This window comes from Phaenicophaeus curvirostris, chromosome 6 (assembly GCF_032191515.1).
Source record: "Phaenicophaeus curvirostris isolate KB17595 chromosome 6, BPBGC_Pcur_1.0, whole genome shotgun sequence".
Classification (NCBI taxonomy): Eukaryota; Metazoa; Chordata; class Aves; order Cuculiformes; family Cuculidae; genus Phaenicophaeus; species Phaenicophaeus curvirostris.
In genome coordinates this window covers 39250672-39278643 of record NC_091397.1, presented here as the reverse complement: position 1 = coordinate 39278643, position 27972 = coordinate 39250672, and the positions used below count along the sequence as shown (strand labels likewise).

At 39.6% G+C, this 27972-nt stretch overlaps 2 protein-coding genes across 3 annotated transcripts in view; one reads left to right on the top strand and one right to left on the bottom strand.

Moving 5' to 3' along the window:
* Positions 1–27972, bottom strand: part of SEPTIN7 (septin 7) — a 293329-nt gene that overhangs the window by 121176 nt on the left and 144181 nt on the right. The gene's annotated exons all lie outside the window — the stretch shown is intronic.
* On the top strand, positions 261–20805 carry HERPUD2 (HERPUD family member 2). Of its 2 annotated transcripts, XM_069859846.1 has the most exons (10): positions 261–324; positions 960–1306; positions 6863–6940; positions 9765–9878; positions 11827–11984; positions 16619–16705; positions 17358–17480; positions 17814–18137; positions 19351–19465; positions 19798–20805. In XM_069859846.1, the coding sequence occupies exons 2-10, from the start codon at positions 1160–1162 to the stop codon at positions 19957–19959; spliced, it is 1308 nt and encodes a 435-aa protein (XP_069715947.1). In that variant the 5' UTR covers positions 261–324; positions 960–1159; the 3' UTR covers positions 19960–20805. The 2 variants fall into 2 exon arrangements, with proteins under 2 accessions (XP_069715947.1, XP_069715948.1); XM_069859847.1 differs by lacking the exons at positions 261–324; positions 16619–16705.

The following is a 27972-nucleotide window of genomic DNA, read 5'->3' as shown; positions in this document are numbered from 1 at the left end:
ACGCCCCAGCCAAACGCGGCCGGAGCTCGGTGCGGTCCCGCGGGTGGGACACGCCGACAACCCCCTCCACCATCGCGCCACGGCGCCTGACGTCATCGCGCCACCACGTCGCTGCGTCATTGCGTCACGCGTACCCCGGAGCCGAGCGTGGCGCGCGCCCCGCTGGCGCCCCCCAGCGGCGCTCGCGGGGAGGCGCGCGAAGGGCGGAGGAGGAGGAGGACGGCGGCGCCCGCGCTTCCGGTCTCCATTTTACGCCGCCGCCGGAGCCGGACGGAGGTCGGGGCGGCGCCGCGGAGAGGCCCAGCCCGGGCGGGCGCCATCGCGGTACCGACCGCTTTGCGGCTCCCCGCTGTCCGCGCGCGGCGGGGCGGGTACCGGGGGAGAGGGTGTCGGTGGGTGCGGGAGTAAAGGGGGGCGGGCTAGGGGTGTGTCTGGGGGAAGGGGTGTCCGTCTCTGTGTGGGGGGAAAGGGGGGTAAGGAGAGGGGGGTTGTGGGGGGGAAGGGTGTCTATTTGTCTTTGTGTGTGTGGGGAAGGGGCGGGGGGAAGGGTGTGTGTGTGGGGGGGAAGGGGTGTGTGTGGGGGAGGGGTGTCTGTGATTGTGTGTGTCTGTCTGTGATTGTGTGTGTATGTCTGTGGGGAAGGGGTGTGTGTGCTTGTGTGTGTCTGTGTGTGGGGATGGGGTGTGTGTGATTGTATGTGTCTGTGTGTGATTGCGTGTGTCTGAGTAGAGAAGGGGTGTGTGTCTGTGAGAGCGTGTGTGTGGGGAAGGGGTGTCTGTGAGTGTGTGTCTCTGTGAGTGTGTGTCTCTGTGAGTGTCTGGGGAAGGAGGGTGTGTCTGTGTGTGTGTACGCTAGTGGTTACTGGAGGTGGGGGGGTGGCTGTGGTTCCTGGAGGGGGTGTTTGTACCTGTGTGTGATGTGCTGTCTCTCACTCCGCTTGTTTCCCCTGCGCCTGGCAGGCAGACCCCGGCTGCCATCCTGCCCACGGTGTGAGCACCAGGACCAAGATGGGCTCCCCGAGTTTCCCCAGGGAATTTGCCCCCGGGCGCTGAAGACCCACCTCCCTGGAGCCCCTGGAGGTTCAAGCAGCTTCCATCTCCCTGGGAAGAAGAGAGGGGCAGTGCTAACCCCTCCCCCGACACGCCCCGCTCTGAGCAGCATGGACCAAAGCGTCGTGGGTCACCCCGTGACCCTCATCATTAAAGCTCCTAACCAGAAATACACCGACCAGACCATTAACTGCTTTATGGACTGGACTGTGGGCAAGCTAAAATCTCATCTCTCTAAAGTCTACCCCAGTAAGCCGGTGAGTTGTTGGGCAACCCTTTTCTTTCATCTTGTCGGTAAGACTGACATTGCAGTAACTTCTGGACTTTTGGTTACGACTTTCCTTAGGTACTCTGCAAAATAAATAAGGAAGAGCCCTGCTGCCAGAGAGTTGTCTGTGCAAAGGGAATGGATGGTGCCCTGCTTTTAGGGAAGTTGGCAATAAAAATAGCATATCTTTTTTGTGGTTTAAGAAGATCACAGAACAGGCTCCTGGAAGGTTATATCGCTAAAGACACTTAAATGCTGTGTTTAACTTTTTTAGTAACTGGAATTTAGTTGTTTCAGTTAACTGAATTTAAGACAAATTTCTGTGAAAGTTAGGGTTCTGTCAAAAGTAATTACAGTGTAAGTGATACAGTTAAAAGTTAGCACCATTGAAGGAGTTCACTGAGGTGTGAAACAGGTAGATGTTTATTTGTAATTTTATTTGAAACATGCTATTGAGCAACCTCAAGAATGAGTTCCTTTTTTTGTTTGCCGCTTGAGAAGCTGATTTTTTCGAGGGTGTGCTGAAAACTGTTCTCAGATGTCCTTCAAACTTGTATGACAGTTTTGAATGTATTCTGAAACTTGAATGTCCTGTAGCTTTTTTGTTCCCTGAGGAAAATGTGGTTTATTTGTAAATTCTTTTAAGTTCTAAATTTGGCAGTTAAAAAGAGGATATGAAAAACTACATGGATAATAATAGAAAGATAATACAGTACCTGTATAGAATGGCAGTCTTATGCAGCTTTCTGGAACAAATTTTAATAAAAGGAGTGACTTTGCCTCACCACTCCAGCAGCATGTGGGGCCTAAACTTTGCTGTAGAAAACACTAGACAAAGGTTGCATTTATATTGTAAATTATTAGTACTCACTTAGTTCAAGAGAAGAGTTATTAGCAGTGTTGGTCTCTCCTTTTTGAGGAGGGGAAGGTAAAACTAGCTTTGTGCCTCAAAGAGGGTTTCTGCCTTTTAGAGAAGAAAAACAGTCAACGGCATAGGTTGTGTCACTGGTACGTTGAGATCAGTTAAGCAGTATTTGAGAGTTTGTGGATTTAGTTATTGCTGTGACTAATTCTCTGCTGAGGGACCTTATCGGCTGTGAAAGAAACAAATATATGACTTGAGCTAACTGCTGCTGCTTCTTCCTTGGTGGAGTCTCCTCCTGTGATGTATTGGTGTTTAAATACTAGTTTTCTGACTCATCTTGTGGTCTTGCTAAATTTGGCTTCTAGGAAGAATCGTTAATGAACATGAAGATTTGATCTAGCACTGTAGGTTTTAGTCAACAGTATAATATTAAATTTCAGTTTCCTGGAACGTCTTTCTTTTGTTGAAAATTTAATTTCTCAACGTGCCTCTCACTATTAAGTGACTAGTTCTGAATCCCCAGAATTGTTCTGGGTTACGGAATGTTGAGTTTCTTTAGCAACAATTATTTTCAGGAATTCAAATATAGTTCATATTTACTGTACTTGCAGTCAAATTAGTAACTGAACACAATATTTTTATTTCTTAGAGCTTTTCAAGTTAAAGTAATAACATGGGAGGTGAGTGATGTTTAATAGGATGTCTCCTATGTATAGTAAAATTGAAAAATGTATTTTTGGCTTGATATGTTTTTGACATTGAGCATCACTGCTTTTTCAAATTTCTTTAAATCTTTATGCCTTTAGGAGCATCCTTCCCTCCCCCTTTTTCCTTCCTTTTTCAATCAGATCAGTGTCAAAAGCTTGTCAATTGAATTTCTACGTTCCCTGAATTTGATAGGTCCTGGAAATAGCTTCTACTATAGTGCTGTTCTGAGAGTGCGAGAATACATCAGAATATGGATGCCCTATACGGGTATTGCTGTGATCTTGAACTCAGTGGTGTAACGTAGAAATCTATCGCTATCACTGCTATACCCAGTCTTTCAAGTTTTCACAGGTGACTTGTACCTCATTCTCCCATATGCATCTGTAAATTAGTCAGTGAACTGATGGTAACTGTAAATGTCATTAAATTTACAACCTGTTTCCTGAAGATGTACTCTTAATGGTTAGAATAGACAAATGAGAAATTAGGCCTCAAGGTTGTTTGTGATTTTCACAGATAAATTTGTCTAAACATCTTAGATAAATATGTACAGATTCCATGTACAGGCAGATTTAAATTAGTTTAGTTGTTATTGAAGTTGGTACCCTTACTAAAGGAAGTCACTTAGTAAGATTAAGTGGGTTTAAAACAGTGTTAAGTTAGTTTTTGGGTCTATACTAAGGTTTGTATTTGTCAGTATTTTTGGACCAATTTTTCATAGCTAGAGTACTGCAGTCCTAGTGTACATAAATTAAATGTTGATTTAGGAAAAGAAAACTTGGAAAATCAATGTGTATGTCTCAGTCTGGCAGAACTTACATTAGATGTATCAACTGTTGCATCAATTACACGCATAAACATTAATTTAGAACTGGTGTTTCTCCTTTCCTGTAGTGCCTTTCATTTAGCATGTGCTTAGCCCACAGTTCTAACCAGATGTGGGTTTTTGATTTTTATTTCCTGTGGAGGAACGAGAGAGAGGCTGGGTGACCAAGATGATGGATATGTCTTGTAATTGAAACAGGATAACTCTGAGATTGTCTTAACATTTCTAAAGGAAGTGGCTGCATTAGCTTAGATTTGGTGGTTTTGGCAGTGTGCTGGGTGCAGTTAACTTCGAGTAAGCATTGCATATGGAGTCTTGCTTGAAAAATAGAAGGGAAAAAATGCACTAGCTGATGAATTCTTATTTTTAAATGCATACCTTTTGCATTATGATTTGAAAACTGTCTTCCATCTCACTCTAAGCTTTAGGTTCTAGAATAACTTGATTTGATGCTATGTGGCTGCTTCTGAAAATGGGTCCACACTAATAATATGTTTTCTTAAGTCTTTTTCTGTCTCAGTTCAGGGTTTGGGCAAGCAATGAGCATGCTCTTCCTTTAAGTAGGAGGTATTGTATTGAACCTCCTCTGGCAGAGGATAAGTTGAAGGCTTTTTCCATTTTCTTTGGCATGTATGTGAATTACCATGTTTTCACATTTATCACCTCTTTGTCCATCTGCATTTGAAGAAATCCCACAATCTGGAATTCTAAAATGGCTTTCACTCTGAGAATTGCAAATGATAGTCCTGTAGTGCACAGTTAGATGTTTAAATTACGTAGGGAAGAGTATGGAGTTTAAGACCACGTCTTCCCCCATTGATGTCTCTAGCTTAATGTGATTAACAGCACTCAATGTGTGTGTGACCTTTTCTTTTGTGGTTTTGTAGAGACCTGAAACACATTGCTGAAGGCCGTGTGGTAGTCAGCTTTGAGGGGTCATTTTAATCTGCAGTTTTTTCTCTGTGAAGTATTCATATTAAAAAAATAATCTGTACTATTTCTATTGTGTTTGATAAAGTACCTAATCAGATTGGGTTGGGAGGGCTTTCATATATAAGGTACTCAAGAGAAGAATCTGAATTTGACTGCTTTGGAAGTTTTGAGTGGGACAGGCAAAACAGCACTCCATTGCCATGTTGGATGATGGTACAAAGATTTGGAGTTTGCAGAGTGGCTGTTGTTGTTTAGCTTGTTTTGCTTTAACTACTTGTCTGTTCTAATTAATCTCAAGATAATCTATCTCAGGACCCAGAAATGAGGTTTCTGAGACTCCAGTTGTGGCTCCCTTGGTCATTTTAAAGAAATAAGCTTCTAGTTTACAGGAAATAGAAGTTATCTGTAATCTTGATGTGTGCTGCAAACTGTAGTATTTCTAAGAAGGCCTTTCCCAAATACAAAATGCAAATAAGCTTGTGTTCCATTAGCAGTCTGTTCCTTCTTGAAAGGAGCGACCAGAATGGTATAGCTCATAAGAATGAGAGATGCATGAGAGATACAGGCATTTTTCCTTGTTGTTTTAAGCATGAATAGAAATGGGAAAGAATTGATATTAAATTCATTGCAGTATTTTATCCATTGGAGGTGCAAATAACTAGTTCCCCATGATGTGATTAAAAATACAGAAAAATATAGAAAATTATTCTTCAATAGAAGCAACAAACAACTCTGTACTATATGTAGCTGGTTGTGTACTCATTTCTTAAAAGACTTATTTAATCATGAATAGCTAGTGTGAATTAGGGAGAAAAAGTCAAAGGAAAAGCTTCTTGGATTTAATGTGTACTTTTTTCTAGTTATTTGCGTAGACTGGTTTTTTTTCTGGTGATACGACTAGTTTTTTTTCAGGGAAAAGAAATTCTGGACTTTTTTATGTTCTGCTAAGTTATTTGGAATCTGTGAAAGGCTATTGCAAGACAAAATAATCTTGAAACTTCTGTGAAAGCTTTTTCTAATCACAGGGATCTGCATCTCAGGTATCTGTGTCTTAGCATGAATAAGATTGCACAGTGGGCAACAGAAGGCTGTATGAGAAAGAGGAGGGATATTTTAAGACTAGCTATTTGCACTGTGGGGAAATCCTTTGAATAATTCACGCTGAAAATGCATGTCTGTTCCACTGTTGTTAGATTCCATTTAGCATTTGCTTATGTTAGTGCTCTCTTTCAATGAAAGAATATTTGGGAGCTTTTTTGAAAAAAAGACCAACAATCAAACCAAAACAACAACTCAGGCTATTCACAGTTAGTGTGCTAGTGACCTGCTAGTATTAGGTCTATTTAAAACTCTCTGACAGCACAAACTAAATTAAATCGGGTTGAGGTGTTGTTTGGTTTTTTTTTTTTTAGCCAAATAAGATATGAATTGTTTTAGTGTATTCAATGTCTTACTGTACATAGGCACCCCAAATGGTTTTCTTTTAAAAACAATTTAATTATTATCTCTTCTGTGTAGAACAGTTAAAAGCTTTTACCTTATGAATTGGTATCATGTGTTTGGTTTTTTTTAAATCTTTCTTTGCATTGCTAAGATATTTTAAACTATGGAAATCTAAGAACAGGTATAACACTTCCCCAGGTTTGAAGGCTACCTTAAAAACATTCAAAACCCCTTTTGCCGCTTTTTAGTGCTTTCCTCCTTGCTTCCTCTTGTGTTATGGGTTTGGTTTTTTTGGTGGTGGGGTGGGGGCCAGGGACTAGTAACAGAAATTTTATGTCAAAAAAGACTGAAATTTGTGTCTGCCTTCTGCACGTTTTGATTATCATTCAATCATTCTACTATTTTTTTTTTTCTCTTTGCCCCCCCTGTTTTTCCATCTAATTTTTCAGTAAGTGCCTGGGAAGGGGAGCAGGGTAAAGAGCAAACCTTCTTTAAAAGAAAGGAATTTTTGAATATACTTGATAGTTATCTTGAGCAGCATTTGCCAGTTAAGTTGTTGTTAATTGCTATGGCCCTCTTGAGTGTGTAATAGCTGAATTCTTTTCAGAATTAATTTGCAAGTTGGATTTGTGAAGCCTTTGCAGTGTTTTTGAGGCTATTTCTTGATGGTTGGAGTTTCAAGGGGTTTTCTCATCTGCAAATGTTATCTCCACCTGTATTATCTGTACAGCAGGAAAAAGCTAAATTACTTTCTTTGTCCCGTGTCCTAGTCTACAAAGGATCAGAGACTGGTGTATTCTGGCAGACTGCTTCCTGATCATCTGCAGCTGAAAGAAGTTCTCAGAAAAGTAAGCTTTATATCGACACCGGATGATATTTAATGAAAACCCCTCTTTCGGGAAATAGAAACTTAGATTTGTTTTATGCAGCTTTAAGTTTTCATTGTTGTATTGAGAGATATAGCCATATAATGTTGCTATGTTCAAGAGAATGTATTTTCAAGTATCCTTTGTGTGTGGGATTTTGGTACTTGGGAATTGAGGCAAGTTTCTGCTTGGTGGGAGAGTGAGTAGGCTATATAAGTCCCAAACAAGCAATATGTAGCATGGAGTGACTTCTTTGGACAGTTCCCACTACAACTTAAACAGAGTCATTTAACAGATTTCTGTTGGTTTGGGGCATCATTTCATTTGTTTTGTGTGCTTAAATCCAAGAACTTACTTTAAAACATCCTCCTCTCTAAATTGGAGAGAGATGGATTTAGTGGGTGGACAGTATGATGGATAAGAAACTGTTTGGGTGGTCTTATTCAGAGTAGTGGTCAATGACTGAAAGTCCAGAGGGAGATCCGTGACAAGTGGTGTCCCTCAGGGGTTTGTACTGGGACCAGTGCTTTTTAATGTCTTCATTGATGATATTGACAGCGAGATTGAGTGCACCCTCAGCAAGTTTGCAGATGACACCAAGCTGAGTGGTGTAGTTGCCACACTGGAAGGACAGGATGTCATCCAGAGGGACCTGAATAGGCTGGAGGAGTGGGCCTGTGGGAACCTCATGAGGTTCAACAAGGCCAAGTGCAAAGTCCTACACCTGGGTTGGGGCAATCCCCAATTTCAGTACAAGATGGGGGATGACATGATTGGGAGCTGCCCTGCAGAGAAGGATTTGGGAGTGCTGATCGATAAGAAGCTCGACATGAGCCATCAGCATGTGCTCACAGCCCATAAGGCCAATCGTATCCTGGGCTGCATCAAAAGATGCGTGGCCAGCAGGTTGAGGGAGGTGATTCTGCCCCTCTGTTCTAGGAAATGCAATTTCAAACTTTGCTTAAGTACTAGAGGAGAAATTTTGCTCTAATATTGTCTTCCTTTACAATACAGGGGCTGTAATTGACTTTAAAGGCATTTTAGTAACTATTTGCCTTGGGTTTCATTAAAGAAATGTAGCGAATTTAGAATTATTCTCATCAGTTTTAAGCACAAAGTTAAAAATTGTGTTTGCTGAAGAGTTTTCTATGCTTAAGCTTTTCAGAGCTTTTGGAAAAAAGGTATGATTAATTCTTAAGTTCAGTCTCATTCTCTGCCATGTTTTTCCTGCTTGGTAAGCTACAAATTCCAGATGTTATCTGAGGATTTACCAGATCTCTCAAATTAGCTTTGTTATACTTGCTTTTTGGTACTGCACAGTGTAATTTCACTGATGTAAAATACCTTGAGGCCGTAACTTTTGACACTTTTCAAGCATAGTGATGTTTAACAGTTCATGTATGAGTAGAAATATGTTACAATGAACACAGCGTGATTACTAAACTTTGAATAAAGCTGTACTTGTAAGCTTACAAGTAATAATATCTAGCTTCTTTTGCCTCTCTAAGTGGCATAAGCTCTATCTAGAAAGAGTGTAACTAGTTAGGTTAAAGGCTTTTAATGTGGTCTGAATGGTGATCACCTGTGTTCAGTGCTGTCTGATCGATTTCTTACTATCACTGACCAGTGCAAAACTACACTTAAATCTAATAATGGAGGCTGTGCTTGGGGCTAGAAACCGATAGATGCAAAGGAGTTTAAATGAATGCAGATGTGGATAGCCTATGCTAGGAGTAGTGCAAAATTGTGTATGCAGACAGTTATGCAGTTCTCTTTATTTCTAAAGATTAAAACTTAGAAATGAATAAGTGTATGTTTTAACATTTTTTAATAGTTAAGAAAAAAACTTCCAAGCCTGTTTAGTTCTGAATGTCATCTCGTTAAAAGCTGCAGCTTGGTTTTACCACGTGGATTTAGGAAGAGGACAGATTTTTTTTTTTAATTTTCTTGCTTAAGATTTGATTACTGAGGTAGCTGTAGTATGTGAATTAAATAGTCATAGCTGTTCTTGTTACTATGGCTGTATAATGAGGTGTTTTCCTTTGATATGGTGAAATAGCTTCAGGTTGAGGTTGTGAAGGCATCCATGTTGGTGGGGGGCATATTCATGAAGAATTTCGGGTTGATGACTTGCCATATACTGATGTGGCTTCAAGTGGTGCTTCCTCACTTTCAGGTCCTTAGGAATACTCAAAATCCATCTAGTGCTTCAAATAGCATTCCCTGGGTGTGGAATATCTGCAGGGGCTCTTCGGTTGGGTGTCTGCAGGTTAGGCTTGGGTCGAGCTTAGACTGCAGTGAGGTGGAGTTAATGGCTGGGACGTTTTTCGTATCTTGGTCTGCCTGTGGAATTCCAGTGCCTAGATTTTTTGTTTAGCTTGATGTCTTTATTGTATAACACTCTTCGTTAGAATTCAGTGCAGGTGTTAGCATTCTTAACTGTAGGGAAACTGAGCCTTGCAAAGGGTTTGAGTTTTTTCCAAAATAAAAGGTAAAGCTTATGATATACTTCCTCATGTTTCTCTGTGTGATCTTTCATTGGTTCTGCTGTACTGCAATTTTAGGTAAACTGTGTTAAGTGAATGTTCAGTGTATTATTGTAGACAGTTGCTAAGAAAACGTTAGTTGTGAAACAGTAGATTTCTCTTATGCTAGGCACACGTTTTGCTTCATGATCTCCCTGTTTTGTATAATGTTTCTGTACTAATTGCAAATACAACTTTGCAAGTGACTTTATAAAGACACATTTTGCCTGTAAATTTCTCAAATACTGTTGCTTTAGCTCTCCAATTTCTTTAATTTTTAGCAAGATGAATATCATATGGTTCATCTGGTATGTACTTCCCGGACACCCCCAAGTTCTCCAAAACCCAGCACCAGTAGAGAAGGTCACGGAGCTTCAACCTCCAGCGGTAGTTCAGTGAGTTTTTTTCATGTACAGGACATGAATTTCTTCTACACTGAAGAAGCTTTCTAAGAACTTATCTTAATTTTAAAAAATTGATTGTAAAATAATGTAATAAAAGTAGAGCATGCCGTATGAATTTGTACAGTTTGACTTAATTATTTAAAGGTGTCATTTTATTTAAAGGTGACCTTTTTTCAAATTGTAACACAGTTATGTTTGCTAGATGATAAAGCACTACACTTTCTTTATCAAAAAATACATTCCTTTCTCTCTGTGTCTCCGTATCTTTGACAAAAACTGAGCAGTGTAGACAAGTTCTTCTTTTTAAAAAACCCAAGTTCTGATTTGTTTTGTGAAAATTTGTACCACTGAAGAGAGTCCAGTCAAATTAGCGTCCTTGCTGTGGGAAGATAGGTGGAGCTTGGACAGCATTCGTTCTGCTTGACAGGAATTGGCTGGTACTTAAGGAGTAGCTTCAAGGAAGTAATAGTGTCTGTAAGATATTGAGAAGTAGAGTGTGCTTAATGTTTTATTAGTTAACCTGTTCACAGTACGCTTGCTTAGGGTGTTTTGAGTCTGCCCCTCTTCACACCCTGTGCAAAAATGGTTGTTATTTGGTTCCACTCTGTTTTAACAGAAGGGTAGTTAATGTGTCTGTTGATGACTTGGTCATCATCACTGTAATTCTCTTGGCTTTTTCCGGAGCTGGCAGTATCACTAAGTGACCCCTGAGGGTTAGAAAGGAATGTATACAGTACTGTTGTAGGTACTTTTTGTCTGTGGTGTGTTGATCAGTGTATACCCTTCCAGTTATAAGCTGCCTGTTTTCATTCCTCTGGAGACAGGATACTGTTTCTGACTGTTGCCTGACAGAAACAGGAGCAGTTAAGCAACAGTGCAGAGTAGACAGTGGTTACATCATCTTTTCAAAGGCTGTGTTCAAAGACAGTCATGCACAGTGTTAGGTTCATAATACTTTGAAGGAAACAACCTAAACCCAAAACTTGAATGGCCTTTGTTCTTCCATTTGTTTTTTGTTTTTATTTTTCCCCCACTGTCTAGTGTTAAATTTCGCTTGTTTTCCTTTGTAGGGCAAATGTGATACGGATGTCTTAAGTAATTGCAGCTCCTCACTTCCTGAGTTGTTAAAGTTGAAGAGGATTTTCTACTGAGTAAACATTACAGTAATGCTTAGCAATAGGATATGGGGGTTTATTAAAACTAAAATAATGCATCTCAGTGGCCAAATAGAAGTCTTGTTTTGGTGACAAATAAAGTAGGAGAGTCAGCTGTTGTCTTCCTTCCAGGGTTAAGTATTGATTTTTTTGGAAAGCACTGAAGATCTGCCATGCTGGTTTTAAGTGTGTTTCTGGAAGCCTGAGTAGTTCCTTGCTAGTTCCCTATTACCACCTGTTGCCCTCTCCCAGCAGTGAGCACAGCAATTTCAATTGGGCAGATGGCACATTGGAGAGGATAGTGTATAAAAGAGCAGAAGGGGAAACTGAGGATGAGAGTGGAGGAATGGTGTTTTAAGGCACTGCAGGCACAGTTGTCTCTGATTATGATGTTGTATCTTGAGGCTGTAGTTACTTTTGTTAGTGGTAGCCACTAGAACTTTAGTTGCTGATGAATATTCTTTGGATTAAGCTTTAGTTTGATTCAGCTTTTTGAAACTTTGATTCCCAGTGACTTGTGGTTTTCTCTGGGACCTATCAATTGTCAAGTCTTTCTGAAAATTTCACTTTTTTTATATGTGCACCTGAGTGCAATTTTGAATTTATTTTCACTAAAGGCTTGCCAGAACCAATAACAGCACAGAAGGCTTGCCTGGTGCTTATATTCTTAGATTTGTGACGAAACATTAAAGCAAATATTTTTTGTTTGTTTGTTTTTTAAGACACAGTAGTAAATCTTGTAACTGGCAAAGAGATCTCCAACCTCAATTTTACTTATTTTTAAGAATTTGGAACGTTCTGCATCAACTGCTGCCTCACCCACAAACCAAGAAGCTTCACCTACGTCTTTGAACACTAGTGCAGATGGAGTGAGGCATCGTAACCTTCCACAGGCACAAAGCAATCCCATACTAAGCCACCAGTTCCCTTATTTAATGCAAGGGTAAGTGAAATTGAAGCAATCATCAGTTTTTTGATACTCCTTAAAGTGTGTTAAATGTTCAGCTATGATTGTGTTTCTTTCACAGCCTGCAAAATGATTTGTCTAGTTCATCTTGAAGCATAAGTTACATTTAGAAACATTTTTAATACGAACATTAGCGTTTTTAGCCAGGAGTCAAATGAAGACTAAGTGTTCTTGCTGTTTCTCTTCAGGATGTTTTTTATTTTTTCTTCATGCTTTCTGCTCTCAGCTTTCAGTTAAATGCAGCTGTAATATTTATCTAGTGAGTGTAGTTAGTAATTGATAAAATTAGTGCTTCTCGTTGCTTTTTCTAGTCCTTTATTGTAATCATCAACACTAAATTCTTATAAGAACGTGATGGTTCTTACTTTTTGACACAACGACTCTTCACTTTATATTGGATTCAACTGTAGAAATGAGATGTAGGTGTTTCGAGTGTGTGTAAGTGCTTGTGTATCTATAACAGAATTTTTAGGTATTTTCATATGTACCAATGAAATGTAAATTGTAAGTTTCTAGATCAGATCCATTATAAGGTAAGGGTTTTTTTGTGCTTGAAAAGCAGTTTTAGGAATTTTTAACCTACGCAACCTTTGCAGTTTCTTAAACATTTTTTTATTTTTTCATTCCAAAGGGAAAACGGGAGGGTAGTATATTCTGAGAACAATAGCCGTTGTTTCCTCAGGGAACACTTTCAAGATTTCTTTCAGATAAGGCATTCTCCCAGTACTGCATAGATTCTGGAGATTTTCTTTGGAGATTGTTAAAATGAAAAAAAAAAACTTATGAACTTGGTAACAGTAACAGTTGTTTCTGTCACTTGAAAGAAAACGGGTGTCAAGATCTGTCAAAAACTTGTTTAGTTTCAGTTCAATTTAATTGTTGTTTTCTTAAAATTAACGTAGACTTTACTAATCTTACTGGTTTTCATCCTGAATTCTTTCACATCCTTTTTGGTTTTAATCTGAAATGTACTCTTTGAGAAGGAATTGCCTTTGCAGTGGGTAGAGCACTAAACATTATTCTGACCATGTGCAACTTAAATAAAAATGCTAAGTCTGTGTATGTAATATGCAAGTAATATGGATTGAGAAGAGTGGATCTGTAGATGAAGTTGCTGAGAACTTGACACCAATGCTGCATGCATTTCAGCGTTTTCTGTCTTATCTGTAGTTTGGTCACCTGGAATAGGCGCCTGTTTGTGGCTACAGTGTGTTAGCAGTGCACCTAGATCGCATCTTTCAGTTTAGTGTGATCCAAAAACAGTCTAGATGATGATCCAAGAGATTTCTGTGGAGCAAACAGATCTGTAGTAAGAGGAAGTGACGGGAGACGTGCTTCAGAAGTGTGTTCCTGATCTAAACAGAAGTGCCAAAATAAATGAATCCTGAATAATATTCAGTCTTTTTTTTTGTAGAAGTAATTTAATGGAAGGTTATCAAAACTTAAAGTAGATCTTTGCAGACTGCTGGGCACTGGCTCTGCTCAATTCCAAATAGTCTGTGCCAGTACGTGTTATAGTCTGTTATCTCCTTGAAAGAGCCTTTTTAATGCTTTCAGTAATCTTCTGAGATTCACCTGTTTTTGCTTCAGGACACTGCTGCTTGTATTTGAGCAATAAGAAATTTTTAGCTGGTCTCTTAAACATCATTGGGGTGATGAAGTCTAATTTCAATGTGATTTATACATGGGTTGAGACTTGCTGGGAACAGTGAATTTTTGTAGCCTTGTGGACTTTTCGTACAGTTTCCTGACCAGGCACTTCTGAGTCACCTTCCCTGGAGGTGTTTAAGGGATGGGTGGACGAGGCACTGAGGGGCATGGTTTAGTGTTTGATAGGAGTGGTTGGACTCGATGATCCGGTGGGTCTTTTCCAACCTGGTGGTTCTATGATTCTAGCTGCATGATGAGCTATAGCCTCTACTGTTAGGGAAGGGTGTCTGTGGATGTTTGAAAATGTATGTGAGGGTCTGTTTTCTTGAGTGTTTTGCAACATGCACGTTAATAATTTGTTCAGAAAAATAACAAGAAAATTGGGTGGTCAAATGATGGTTTTGATGGTTTATCAGATCCTGGCACAAAGTTTCAGTGTGTGAGTAGAATGTCCTTTGAGAAAATGGCTAATTCAGATCGTTAAAATATTACAGAGAAAACAGTTTAAAACTTTCTGTTGATATTGAGCTTTCATATAATAAATGCTGTTTTTAAAAAGCCTAAACTTGAGGTGGGAGTGGGGCAAGTAGTTTATGTACCAAACTGATCTTCTGCTGTGGGAGAGCAAGCACAGCATCATCTGCTCCCATAGACTTCATTGTGGATCAAGGCGTTGCTGTGCTACTACATGGATGTAAACAGAACAGATGGGCTCAGTCCTGAACTGGCTTGCATTTCAGATTAGAGAGTATTTGGAAGCAGTAAACAGACAAGAAACATCAAGGCAGTGAAATTACTTGTCAAGTGTGGGCATCTCATCTAGTGAAATGTTTATGAATTGTGTACACAGTAATGGTTGGAAGTGAAGAGCAAAATGACGTACTGACAGCATGCAGTATGTTATAGCACATAAATACTGTGCTTCATCAGTAGCCTTTGCTCACTATTTTTTAAAGTAGCAAATAACATAGTGGAGAATATTGAAACATCACTTGAAGTTAATAGCTCAGACATGTGATGTACACTAAATGAGATGTCTTTGTGGGTCAGGGTCATTAAACAAATGCAGTTATTGTCATTGATGCATATAACAGAGATCGAGCTTTTAGTTCTGAATAACAAAATCTCTGTTTTTCCACTAACAGTGAGCAGTATGTTCATGATGCCTCTAGGTAACTAGTCTGACCTTATCCTAAAATTGAATGCCAGTTAGCTCATTTTAAGTGTCTTCCATTGACTGAAAGAAGTAATTCTGAGCTTTCTAGACAATTAAGGAGTAGCATGTATCTTTCTTTTTCAAAATATTCTGAAGCTAACTCTATTGCTTGAACCTTAAAACTGTTTTTTGAATTGCCTGACTGTTCTCCTGTCTGCTCTGCTTTGTTTTCCAATCTTGGAATGCCTGTGCCTATACAATTTGCTTCTCCGCTTTTTTGCTGTTGCTGCCATTCTTTTGGAGTACTCTGCTTTCTATCTTTCTCCTCCTTTTGGAAAAAGATCAGGAGAAAGCATGTGCTACTTTGTTTCTTAATTCTAGCAGCAAGCCAGTTTGCTTTGCTGTGAAGAGTTTCTTCCTTTGAAGAGGTTGTTCTCACTGAAATACATTACGTAGTTTAGAGTTGTTCAGATTTTTGATGAGCAAACAAAATATGGCTGTGCTAGTTGGCATTCTAAGCCAGAAGCCAGTTCTTGAATATTGATGTCTACATTTTCTCATTAATAGTGTCAGATCCTGAAAAGTTCAGTCTTGCTTCTCAAAAAGTCACATCTTCTAGAAAAGTCATTGGAAAAAAAGAAAGATTACCAAAATATTCGAATAGGAAAGGAAAGAACATAACTCAAGTATCTTGTGGTTTGTCTTGGTTCATATTTTTTTAATCTAGTATTAATCTTTAAGACGTCAAGAAAACAAATTATGAAAGCGTTTGGAACAAAGTAGAGGCTCATATCCTATAATATATCTAAAAGACTTATCTGTGAGGGAGAGCTGTTAGCCTAAGGCCTCTCAACATCTGTTGAGCTCAACTTAACAGTTCTAAAGAAGAACCGTGAAATCTGTAACTGATGAGACAAAGGATTGGTTAATTCCTGCAGAACTCACTCAAGCAAGTTGGGTAGCACTGGTTATTAGTGACTGAACTGGAGAAACAGGCGTGGTTGAACAGTGAGTGGTCTTGCCTGTTTGCATCCCTGTATGATATTCTACCTGGTTGAAATTGAGACCTTACCTAGTGATTTCTCACCATGTAGTACTTAACATCACCTATGTAGAATATTTGTATCATATTTACATTTTAAGGGTCACATGTTGTAGGAGGGTCAGTGTCTTATGAATTTTGGAGGAGGCTTAGTTCTCAGTGTTTGCCAGTTCAGGGACAGAAAAACACATTCTTATAGCTTGCAGCCATAAAGATAAAAGCATGACTGATGTTTTTCAATAGCGGCTTGACAGTTTTGCTGTTCCAACATGTTAATTATGCAAAATTAAGTAGTATCAGCAGGGCAGCTGCTACACCCTTGCAGATTTTGAAAGAAATCTGGAGTATTCCCTGTGATTATCTTGGTTTATATGTTGGTATTGGGAAAGTAGTTTGTTTTCTCCCCCCTGCCTCCCCGCAGGCTATTGTCAAAACAGGTCATGGCTAAACACAAGCGTAACAGTTCTAGCAGAAGTAATGGAGTTGCATGGCAGGCTCTTGTCCAGAATTACATTGAAATACTTACTCATGTGTAACATGAAAAAGATTTTAATGTCTTCCTCCCATCTTTCTTTCTGGGCATGTCTTGTATATCTGAATGCCTGGTAGACTAATGAAATCTCTTGGTGATATCTTTGCAGGGAGTGCCTTACTTAGGGAACAGGTGTAGTCTGCAGTACAATTACAGCAGTCTCAGCTTTTGCTACCTGCAGTCTGAATAAAGTTTTCTTCATGCTTTGTACTCTCATGCTGTCCTGAAAGATGTCCTGGTTTACTACAGTTCACTACATCAAAATCTTTGGGGAAAGAGTTGGAAATCTTGCCAAAACATGCTATGTACTCTAGGAGGTAAGAGAGGCTAAGAAGTCTAAAAGCAGACAAAACCAAACCTGAAACTTATGTATAGGAGCTTTATGTCTCTTGCATGTGAACCAGAGTTAAAAGCCCATATGGAGGAGAATCGCTTCTGCTCAAAATATTGAAGGGCGGGAAAGTAAATCACAGTGTTCTTAGTTGCAGTCTTCGGAAACTGTATCTGAAAGATTAGTTTGTGGCCTTTGCTCGTGTTCATTTCCTTGTGTCTTTGATTACAGTGTTATTTCAGGTATTGCTTCTAAAAGAAAACCATAGAAGATAGTATGTTTTCCCTTTACAGCTCCTACAGCACCTTTAAGGGTGACCTCTGAACTTAAAAGGAATTGTATGGAAGAATTTCTGCAGTTACACAAAATTTTGAAGTATTTTCAACATGTTTTTGTCCCAGAGATGCAGCTAGATTACTAAGCACAAACACATAAATCGTTTTTCTGTAGAAATAATGTTGTTTATTAAATTCTTGAATGAAAATATGATGCTTTTTTGGAATGGATTGGATCTCATTGCATGCAGTTTCAGTGTTGTTTCAGTGTGTTATTGTAGGGGGCCAAATGAGAGGGAAAGTGTTTGCATGTTATGAATGTGTTGATTTAGAACTATTCTTTTTCTTTAAATCCTTTTCTAGCAATTTAGGCAACCAGTTTCCAGGCCAGGTTGTTCCTGCTGGCTTTTCTGTGTATCCTGCATTCAGTCCATTACAGATGATCTGGTGGCAACAAATGTATGCACGTCAGTACTACATGCAATAGTAAGTCTGCGTTATCGTAGGCAGTACTGAGTTGCAGTAATGGAAGAAAGATATTAAAAACTTCAATGTTGTTTGTAGGATCAAAATGTCTATATTTATTTTGTCTGACTGTGCTATTTTACTCTAACTTTTGTCCTGCAAATCAAGAAATCCAGTTTTGGATTGGAATTAAGTTGATGTATTAATACATAAATATTTAAGAGAAAATTCAGTTTCTTGAAGATGTATTGCATCTGAAACTTTCTTTTTATTAGTGTAGCAAAGAAGACAAGAGTGAGCTTAGAAATGTTGATGCATGTTTACTACAAACCAGCTTTATCTTTATATTTTTAGCCAAGCTGCTGTTTCAGCCCAAGCTACCCCCAGCACTGTGCCAGTGAGATCTGTGGTTGCCCAGGCTGTAAATTCAGAACGTGCTCCCGCAAATGAGCCTGCAGCAGCACCAAATGTAGCCGTCCAGGAGAACAGGCCTATAAATGCGAATGTTCAGATGAATGCACAGGGTGGTGCAGTGGTGAATGAGGAGGAATTCAACCGGGACTGGCTGGACTGGATGTACACATTCTCTAGAGCTGCAATTCTGCTGAGCATTGTATACTTCTATTCTTCCTTCAGTCGATTTGTCATGGTAATGGGAGCCATGCTGCTGGTTTATTTGTGAGTACAACAGTTGGGTACAGATGCAGATGTGATATGTGGAGTATGGTACTAGTGTATTATCTGTTTAAACTGAAAAATTATCCAAACACAAAAGTTTGGGGCACTGCCTCTTTACAGTCTGAGGTGGATGGGTTTGTAAGTAATAAAAAAAAAAAAAAGCCGAGAAGCTGACATGGAAAAAGAAATAATTCTCAAAATATTTTTACAGTAAGTTGGATGCTGCTTTTACCTGAGACTTTTAAATGATGATGATATTAGCAGATCAGTACTGTTGAAGTGTAGAATTTTGGGATAGAAATAGAGGGAGTGGGGAGAGGAGGGAAGATCGTATAGGTCAAGTGTATGCTTGCGTAAACTTAAAACATTTGGATATGAAAGGAAAGTTGCAGAGCTAAATTAATTTGTATTTCAAAAATAATGGATGGGATTTGTGCAGTAAATTGTTAGGCAGAATTGAGGCAGTGCTATTGTGTTCATGGATACTGGTCCTGGTAAAATTGCAAGGACTTGTATTTTTTTTTTTTCATGATGCAGCATAAAGACCTAAGCGTGCTCTCTGTTTTATTAAGAAATATCAGTACTGTTGTCATCCCTTCACTTCATATATGAAAGTACCCTGGTGGCATAAACAGAAATCAGCAGTAATACTTTTGGGCTAATCTAATTTTTTAGAGTTTTCTTACATTGTAGTTTCAGTCCTCGCAATGACTGTTGTTTCTCATGCAGATATGATAGTCAAAATCAGAATATAGACACTTGAAAACGTAGGAGAAGCTTATTTAGTTTACCGTGGTCATGTGGTTCAAGCCTTAGCTGAAGCGTAAGTTATTTTTTCCACAGAAAATCAACTTTAAACTATGAAAATAAAGGCTGCCTTTGAAAATTAATATAAATTAAGTACCTAAAAACGGAGAGGAGACCTCAAAAAAGTATTGTACATATTTAATCACTTAATCATGATAAATTACTTATCTTCTAGAACAGAGTGCTGTGAACAGCACTCTTGAAACTTAAAGAACAGCTTTTAGCAAGGCTTATCATAACCCAGACATCAAAGAATAGCCATTCGATCTAGAAGTAAGACTTGAAGAAAAATACATGCAGCTTCATTTGAAAGTACTTGAATGTACTACAGTACCTAGCTGTAGCGGAAAAAAACCTTTGTTCTTTTCAGAAGAGAGGTTTTCATCTGTTCTGTTTCCTTACACAGACACCAAGCTGGATGGTTCCCCTTTAGACAAGAGGGGGGGCAGCAACAGGCAGCCAATAACGTGGAAGTGAACCGTGATGGGCAACATGCAAATAATCCTGATCTTGAAGAAATGGTAAGAGCAGACATATCTTGAGATTTGTGTGTTGTATTGGAAAGAATGCTGTAATGCCTTGACAGAAGGTCAACCTCTATGAAATGTAGTTGGCTTAACCAGAAAGCTTTCAGCATTGTCCTCACGGTTGTGCCTGCTGCTTAAGCTCTACATTTTTCCAGTCTGACAATTACTGATTGTCTCTGCTTCAGACACAAGCTTGCTTCATTCTAGTTATTCTTCAGGAGGTTGTTCTGAAAGAAGTTAACTTAATGTAGGAAGGTATTGGTGCTTGTCTTTTGTCAAAGCCCTGAAAAGAAGCAGTTGAATTGCTTCAATTTCTGTTTTTAAAGGAACGACTTATGGATGATGGCATTGATGAAGACAGTGGAGAAGATGCAGGTGAAGATGCTAATGTAGAGCAACAGCCTGGATTCATGGCTTCTGCTTGGTCCTTTATTACAACCTTCTTCACATCACTCATCCCTGAAGGACCTCCGCAGGTTGGCAATTAAAGTGGAAAAGGAACTGTGCCATGCAGCCTCAGTAGCCATATGTAGAAGTGGAGCAGATTCTAGAGTGTTCTAAATACAGTGCAATTTCTGAAAACTGATAATGTTCTCTTTGTTCATGGTGTACAAAAACGTGTATTTTTTCTTTTGGCTTTCTCATGCATTGAATATTTCAAGCACAAGTGGACTACTAAATGCTTTCTTTAAGATTCTTCTTTTTCTGAAGAATGAAATGTAAAGATATTGGTCTTCCATGTTTTATTTCAATTTCAAACGTGTATTATACTGAGGCAAAAAGCTTGTACTTAATCTGCACCATTACCTCTTTAAAGAGCTGTTAAAAATATGAATGTCGATAAATGTTTCCAAACACTACCAATTCATTTGAATAATTTCAGTGTATCTTGTGTTAGTTTTATGCTGGATATGAATTATCACTTGGGATTTGGAGTTCGTGAAGGAATGCTGTGAACACAAGGATTACATGTTAATGGTATGTTGTCTTCATTCCACAAGATACTAAGCCTCTTCTCATACATCTAGAAAACTATAAGCTTTTTCTTGAGATTATACTGAAGTTCATTAAATCTGGAGATGTTTGACAGCTCTTCAAAGACAATTGACAGTGATAGGATAAATCTTAAATGTTTGATACATACAGTACTTTTTAAGAAAAATATAGCTGCACTGCGGGAAAACATGTACATTAGGGTTTTTTAATAAAAACTGTTGTGGTAACTCTTTTGGATGCTTATGCATATTTGAATGCAAACAACTCAATAGTGCATCATTAAGGATGAGAATGTGGTTGATTTGAGGGGAATAAAGTTATCATGATGGCATTACTGATACTGACTAAAGTGGTGTCTTTCTAGCAGAGCATACACAATTACAGGTATGATCTCAACAGTAGGATATCTGTGTTCATTAATTTAATTAACCTAACCAAAACTAAGATAACGACAGTGCTACTGTCAGGTTTTTTGTTGCTTTCTTTAGATTTTAATGACAGTCAAGAAGTTTCATTTGATTTTGTTCCTAATCCAGAAGTGTATTAGGTTCGTCTGTAGATAACAGTGTGCAAAGACAATAAATTGAGGTTAAATCAAATAGGTTCTTTGAACAACAATAAAACATATTACACCTGGATACATAAGAAAGCTTACCAGATTACTGACTCGTGAATTGGTGTCATCTCACTGAGCAGGAGAAAGGAGATGGAGCATGGCTCTCAATTGGAAAAAATAAATTTGAACAGTAGCTTCAATTTAAGCATCTTAAATAGAATGCTTTTTGAGTAGCAAAATAATTCTCATTTATCTGTCTGTCAGGGTGGAGAACTATAAATGCAAGTCTTACAGATTATTTTATTTGCTGTATAGGAAGCAGTGGTGATTAAATCATGTTTAATTATTATGTGTTACTCCCATGTTGCTGTGAAGAGCTGCTTGCAATTTAGGTTCTATACTATGTAAACATAAAATGTTTAGACTTTGCCCTGTTTTGTTTTTTTTTTCCCTTTTAATTGAGTGGATGGATCTAATGTGACTTAACATTTAAGAACCATTGCAAACATGGAATTTTTTTTTTAAAGGAATGACACAGAGTGCTTTAGGAATTCTTTGTGTAATGCATCAAAGAGATTGCATCACCACTCTTCCCAAAAGTTCACTTTTCTTTTTATCCTGATGTTAGTGTATCTGTAACCTGTGCAGTTACAGTCTGCTGGTATCCCACTGCTAACAACTTAAGTGCTTCTTGCTCTCATTATTTAGGTTTCTGTTTATTTTCCTTGTTATTGGAGGCAATTGGTCTGCCGTTAGCAGACAAGATTAAGAAAGTTGCTCTTAACCGAATTAGGATTAGCAAATCAAAAAGTGTAGAGTTGTCACTGCATGTTCCTATTCAGACAAGAAGAAATTTGTTTATAGGTTACACCGGTTGGAATAATGAAATGGGAGCACCTAGCAGTTGGTTAGACGTTGAAGGAGATGTTCTGAAATTTTTAACCAGATCTTAGACCTGGAGCAACGAGCTGAATGTGGCCAGACTTCCACAAGAACGTCTTAAGGTCACTGAACTTCCCAGCTTCTAGAACCTTACCAGGATCTGAGCAAGAAAAAGCAAAAAGATGGTTGCTGAAGAAAATGAGTGCAAAATAGGAATAAGACACAAAGAGTTACCAAAAACTAGTGAAAGAGTTGGGGGCAGAGGAAAGGCAATGGGAAGAGCAAAGATAAGAGAAGGTGTGATCATTAATAAATATGAAGCAAGCATTGAAGAGCAGATTGAGACGAGAGGTACGTTTTTGGTTTTTTTTTCTTTTCAGAAGAGAGCTTGATAAAAATTAGTCAGATTGGGTCTTTGTTTTGTGATTTTCTGAGCAATTCAGGTATAGAATTGGACAGCATGGATGATGGAAATGAAAACCAATTGCTTTTTCTTAGCATATCCTTGTAGAAACTGTTAGTAGCGTAAAACAAAATCACGTAGTACATGACTAGGCAAAGCTAGATGCTGAATTGTAGCATAAGATTGAACAAAAGACACAAGGGTTGAGAGGAGTGTAGGATGTGCCTGGGTATTAATGATTCTGTAGCCTATCTGTGCATCACCCACTTTTACAACTTTGAATTAAAAAAAAAAAAAATGATTGAAATTGTTTCTTTACATTACAGGAAGACATGAAATGGCAGATGCCTTACATTTAGAGGAAATCTACCTAATAGTAAGTCTGTGCCAGCTTTGCAGTGTATCGAGACAGAGAAAGTCACACCAGAAACAGACACAAGGTTGAAGCATATTCCATCCGTAAAACTACTTGCTATGAAGAGACAGATGAGATCAGCAGTGCTGTTGGAGCAGGAGCAATACATAGGGAATTACTTTTTTGTGACTTCTCAGTATTGTGCTTACTCTGAAAAATACTTTGAAACTGATGTATGTCAGTACATACACCTCCACTGACTTCTTGACTGTGGTTTACATTATGTTTAACAATGCTAGTGTTGGTTTAACAAACAAATGGAACAAACTCAAACTGGAGAATTCTTGGGTGTGAAATGGTGGTCCAAAAGGATCCTTCTTCTGTTAACTTGTGAGCTTTTTACCTCTTCCTTGTGCTACTGTTGCATTTGGAGACCTTAACAGGCAGCACTGCCTTACCCTGTTGCCTCTAAATTCAGGTAATTAATGGAGAAATTATCACATGGTACTTCATGAAAAGACTGCTTCTCTCTTGGACGTTCTCCACTACCTTCTTGCTATCAATGCAGCAGAAGGGTAAAAAAAATACCATTGTGTGATAGTAACAGTGCTAAATCACCTTGTTCCATCATAGGGTGTGCCTAACTCTGTTTCTGCTGCTAGTTTCATGTACAACCTAAAGCATTTTCTTTGTCATCCTTCGCCATTGCAAGAAAGCAGTTCAGAATTACCCAGCATAGTGATTGTAGACTCTTGACGTGGTATTTTTTTTTCCCTGGGTATGTGGAGCTGGGCATCTAGCCGAGCTGGATGCACCTTTATTAATTAGATTGCAGACTTGCATTGACTCTGGTGCAAGCTACCTCCCAAAGAATCCATGTGATACTGTGTTACTTGTGCCTGGGAAGCTTTTGTGCTAGAGGTGTTCAATTTAAGTAGGTTAATGCCAAGTGTGGCTCTGCGTGTGGGTAATGTCCTCTTCTATCAGATTGGAGTGTTAGTACAGGTGGTATGATGCAAGCAGGGAACGAGTTACTTTATCACTCACAGCAGTTGTTCGCTTCAGAGCTACTGCTGCTCTGAATAGCAAGAGAATACAGGGCAGTAAATATATTTCATTATGATTCCCAGACCCAAAAGAAGGATTTGGCCATTCTGCATGTCTCCATTCTCTTTAATTAAATTTCCATTTAATGCTTTGCTCTGTGGGTCTTAGGACATTGTAGTTTTTATGTGCCAATTCTGTAATAAAAATGGCCCTAAAATTTTTCAAGGCTGTAGGAGGAGTAAAAGGGAAAGGATTATATTCCTAGAATTTCATTTAGGCTTCTCATGAAAGATCTGATGACTCTAGCTGGTGCTAACCTGATCCTTACACAGTTTTAACTGTCCTAAAATGCAAAATTACTGATTGTTTCTGGAGTAGGAAGCTTGTATGAGGGAAGCTGCGGTTGTAGTTTAAATCTCACAGTGGTGAGGGCTGTGTGTGTGTACAAGTAGGACAGAACTTACAGAAAGACTGTTGACATTTTTTCCCAGTTTTGAAGAAATCCTGGGAGGAAGAGTCTAGGTGTGAAGAGTTTGTGAGATGGAAGTAAGTTTGAGTTGTGGTATGTTTATTTTTAAAGTATATTTTTTGCATGTATATGTGTTTTCTTTACCCTTTCAGAAAAATTGTGCTGACTTTAACTGCTGGTTGGAAAGAAAAGCGAAAAGCTGGTGACAACAAAAATGCTGGCAAATAAACTCCTTAAAGACTCGGTTTTAAATTTTAGGAAGTAAGCATCCTTGACCAGGCCTGGGCAACACGTAGGAGTCATCTCCATTAATTGTGTGCAGCCAGACAAGAGCTGGTTACAGAATGTATTTCCCACTTACATGCATATGTATAATTTTTCCCAGAAACCTTATGAATATTCTATTACTTTCCAGGGACTAATTTTAATATTACTGTGAAGTTCGCAACAGACAAAACTCTTGCTAATTTGAAGCTGGCTCCAGCTCTCTGCTTGACCTTGCCTTTGAGATGGGGAAAGACTCTGAACAGAGGTGATTTCAGAAGATGATACATCTGTTCAGCGCTGATTACACTGCACACAAGGTATTATCATCTTCAAGAGGTGTCTGGAAAAACCCTACTTGAAAGAAACCGTGCTGTCAGAGGGATATTCTGACTATCAAGGAACAGAATTACTTAGATGAAACTTTAGCATAAATCAAGAATGTTCCACTTTTTGTAATAGCAACCCCTTCTTGCGTTGCTGGTATTTGCGTTCAAGTTGGTGTGTTTGGGTCCCCTCATAGAATCATAGAATGGTTTGAGTTGGAAGGGACCTTAAAGTTATCATGCCATGGGCAGGGACATCCCACTCGCTCCGGCTGCCCTTGCCGTGTTTTGGTCAGTAACCTGCTGCCAGGTTCACCCGTAGTAACGAAATCACCGCAGCGACGTGTAATGTGGGGCTGTAAAAACAAACGAACAGTGCCTCCGTGCTCTCATTCGTTAACCAGAGCTAATGGAGCGAGCGCTAGAGGCACCGAGGCTGTGGCGCTGCTCCGGCGCGCCGCTAGGTGGCGCCGCCGCCCAGCCCCGGCTTCGCTTCTCGAGCGGGGAGAGCTTGTTGAGTGCTTGTCCCGCTCCCGACTGCTGCGTGGCCTTTGTGTGCTTAAAAAGGTGCTTCCTGTCGCTTTTAGCAGGGTGATAGCAACAGGAGTGGTGGTCACCTCCATGAGATAGGAGATGTTTTCAAGGAAGGCTCAGGCACACTCAGCAAGTTCGCCAGTGGCACCAAGCGGCGTGATGCAGGTGACACGCTGGAGGGAAGGGATGATGTCCAGAGCGACCTAGACAGACTTAAGAGGTCAGTAAGGGCATGTGGAAGGTCCTGCACCTGGGTCGGGGCAGGGCCGAGCACAATTACGGGCTGGGTGGAGAATGGATTGAGGGTAGCCCTGAAGAGAAGAACTTAGGGGTGTTGGTGGATGAGAAGCTCAATATGAGATGACGATGTGCACTTGCAGCCCAGAAAGCTGAGCGTATCCTGGGCTGTATCAAATAGAAGTGTGGCCAGCAGGATGAGGAAGGTGCTTCTGCCCCTCTACTCTGCTCTGTGAGATCTCATCTGGAGTACTATGTTCAGTTCTGGAGTCCTCAGCACAGGAAGGATGTGGATCTGCTAGAACAATTCCATAGGAGAGCTATCAAGATGATCAGAGTGCTGGAGCACCTCCGTATGAGGACCATCTGAGAGAATTGGGGTTGTTCAATCTGGAGAAGGCTCCAGGGAGACCTTATAGCAGCCTTCCATTACTTATAGGGGGCCTACAGGAAAGCTGGGGAGGTGCTTTTTATCAGGGAGTGCAGGGATAGGACAAGTGGGAGTGCTTTTAAGCCAAAAGAGGGTAGATTTAGATTAGATATTAGGAAGAAATTTTTTACTGTGAGGCTGGTGAGGCACTGGAACAGGTTGCCCAGAGAAGTCGTGGATGCCCCATCCCTGAAGGTGTTCAAGACTAGGTTGGATGAGGCTGTGAGCAACTTGATTGAGTGGAGGGTGTCCCTGCCCAGGGCAAGGAGGTTGGAACTGGATGATCTTTAAGGTCCCTTCCAACCCAAACAGTTCCATGATTCTGTGGCTCTGTGATTCTAAGGCTGGGTAGATTTGCTTTAAAAAAAGCATCACTAACCCAACCCCTTCTGCAGTACCTACAGCAGAAGTGAGTTATTGCAATTGGCACAAAGGCTGATCAATCTTTTCTGCCACTAAGAGATGCCAGCCCTGCTTGAGATAAGCGGACCAAGTATTGCGAGAGAACTGAGAAATTGCTCCCATTGTTGTATCTCCTTTCTGCTCGAGGGCTTCGTGTTCAAGGTTGTCTCCAAACAGTTGTGTCTGTAGCTTGTCTGTTCTGGAGCAGTCAGATTCTCACATTCAGATGCATGTGGTAATGCTGCTGCTTGGTGAAGCAGTGCTGTAAGAAGTTAGGCACCCTGCTGTCTTCATCTGGCTGAAAAAAACCAGCCGCCAGATTATGTGACATAGAGCTGGCTTTGGGCAATGTGGAATCATCAGCTTATTAAGTTGCATGCTAGTTTTCAAACACTGCTGATATTTTTGACTTTTTTTTTTCACATGGTCTCAAGGAAAGGGTGTAACACGTAAGTTACAACACAAACCTCATTAAGATGAATGTGCCTGACTTGGTGTTGCGATGTCTTAAATTAATCTCTGTACCTATTAATTATAACGCAAAAGTCAGCATTCTTCTCAGCAGCAGCTTGATCTCCCTTTTTGTGACTGCAATTAAAAGACCTTCCATGTGTAAAATGTGAGGCGTAGTTTACAGTGTTAAAGTTTGTTCTGACATTGCTTTGTTTCGCTGGGACTAGTGTAGGATGAAGATGGGCCACGTTGAAAAATAGATGGTGAAGCCCAAGGAACGTGTTGTGAGGAGGAACTGCTTGTTGGTAGAGTCCCTTCCTCTTTGCTGTGTGTTTGTAAGCATTTTGAGGTGTCTGATATCTGTTAAAGAAGGAGGTCAATCTTTAATATTTACTGAAGGAAAACAACATCAGGTTTTTTTGTCAACAATGCTGAAGAACTTACAGGAAATTCTGGGTTATTATACGATAGGGGTTTTTTTGGGTTTTTTTTTTTTTTTTTTTCCAAATAAGAAATAATCAATGGCTATCTTTCCATTTCTATTCCATTGAACATACCCAGGGTGATTTCTCTTTGGCTAGTGGAGTGGTTCATACTGGTTTGGGAGCCTCTCTGTGAATGTGGACAAAGATCCTTTCCTCATTTTTTTTTTTCAGAGCTGCTGCTGAGAAGCTCTGCTTGGGCATTGTTTTTTGTGATGCATTGAAAGCACTGAATTATCACATGCAAAAATCTTTGCTTCACCCTCTGGTCTTCTCTCCTGACAGTTCCATGATTTGAAATTGTGTCAGGGCTATTGTGAAGAATTTGGCAATGTGAAATGCCACTCATTGAGATGAAGGTTGTGAAAGCACTTCCTGCGAGATACCAGGTTAAACTCAGTTTCTATATTTCTTGGGAAAGGTCTTTCACTTCATGTGGTATAATTACCAGTCGTTGAGGATCTGCTGTGTCCCAGCAATATGAAGAATACAAGTAAGATTTTAAATTTGATGTTTGAGAGCATCAGTAGCATCATTGAAACAGGTTTCAGAGAGCTTTGTGTCTCCATGGAAGTGCTCTGAGACTTTGCTTTGTCCTTAAGCTGGGAGCCTGTTGCCTTGGTACCCACATCACAGATGATACCACTTAATATTTTCTGCCCCTG

What these genes read in the sequence shown, in the direction of transcription:
- HERPUD2 (XM_069859846.1), top strand. Translation starts at nt 1,160, where the DNA reads ATGGACCAAAGCGTCGTGGGTCACCCCGTGACCCTCATCATTAAAGCT. An exon ending in CAACCTCCAGCGGTAGTTCA is followed by an intron (nt 9,879 to 11,826) that starts GTGAGTTTTTTT and finishes CTTATTTTTAAG; the next exon opens with AATTTGGAACGTTCTGCATC. An exon ending in CGTCAGTACTACATGCAATA is followed by an intron (nt 17,481 to 17,813) that starts GTAAGTCTGCGT and finishes TTATATTTTTAG; the next exon opens with CCAAGCTGCTGTTTCAGCCC.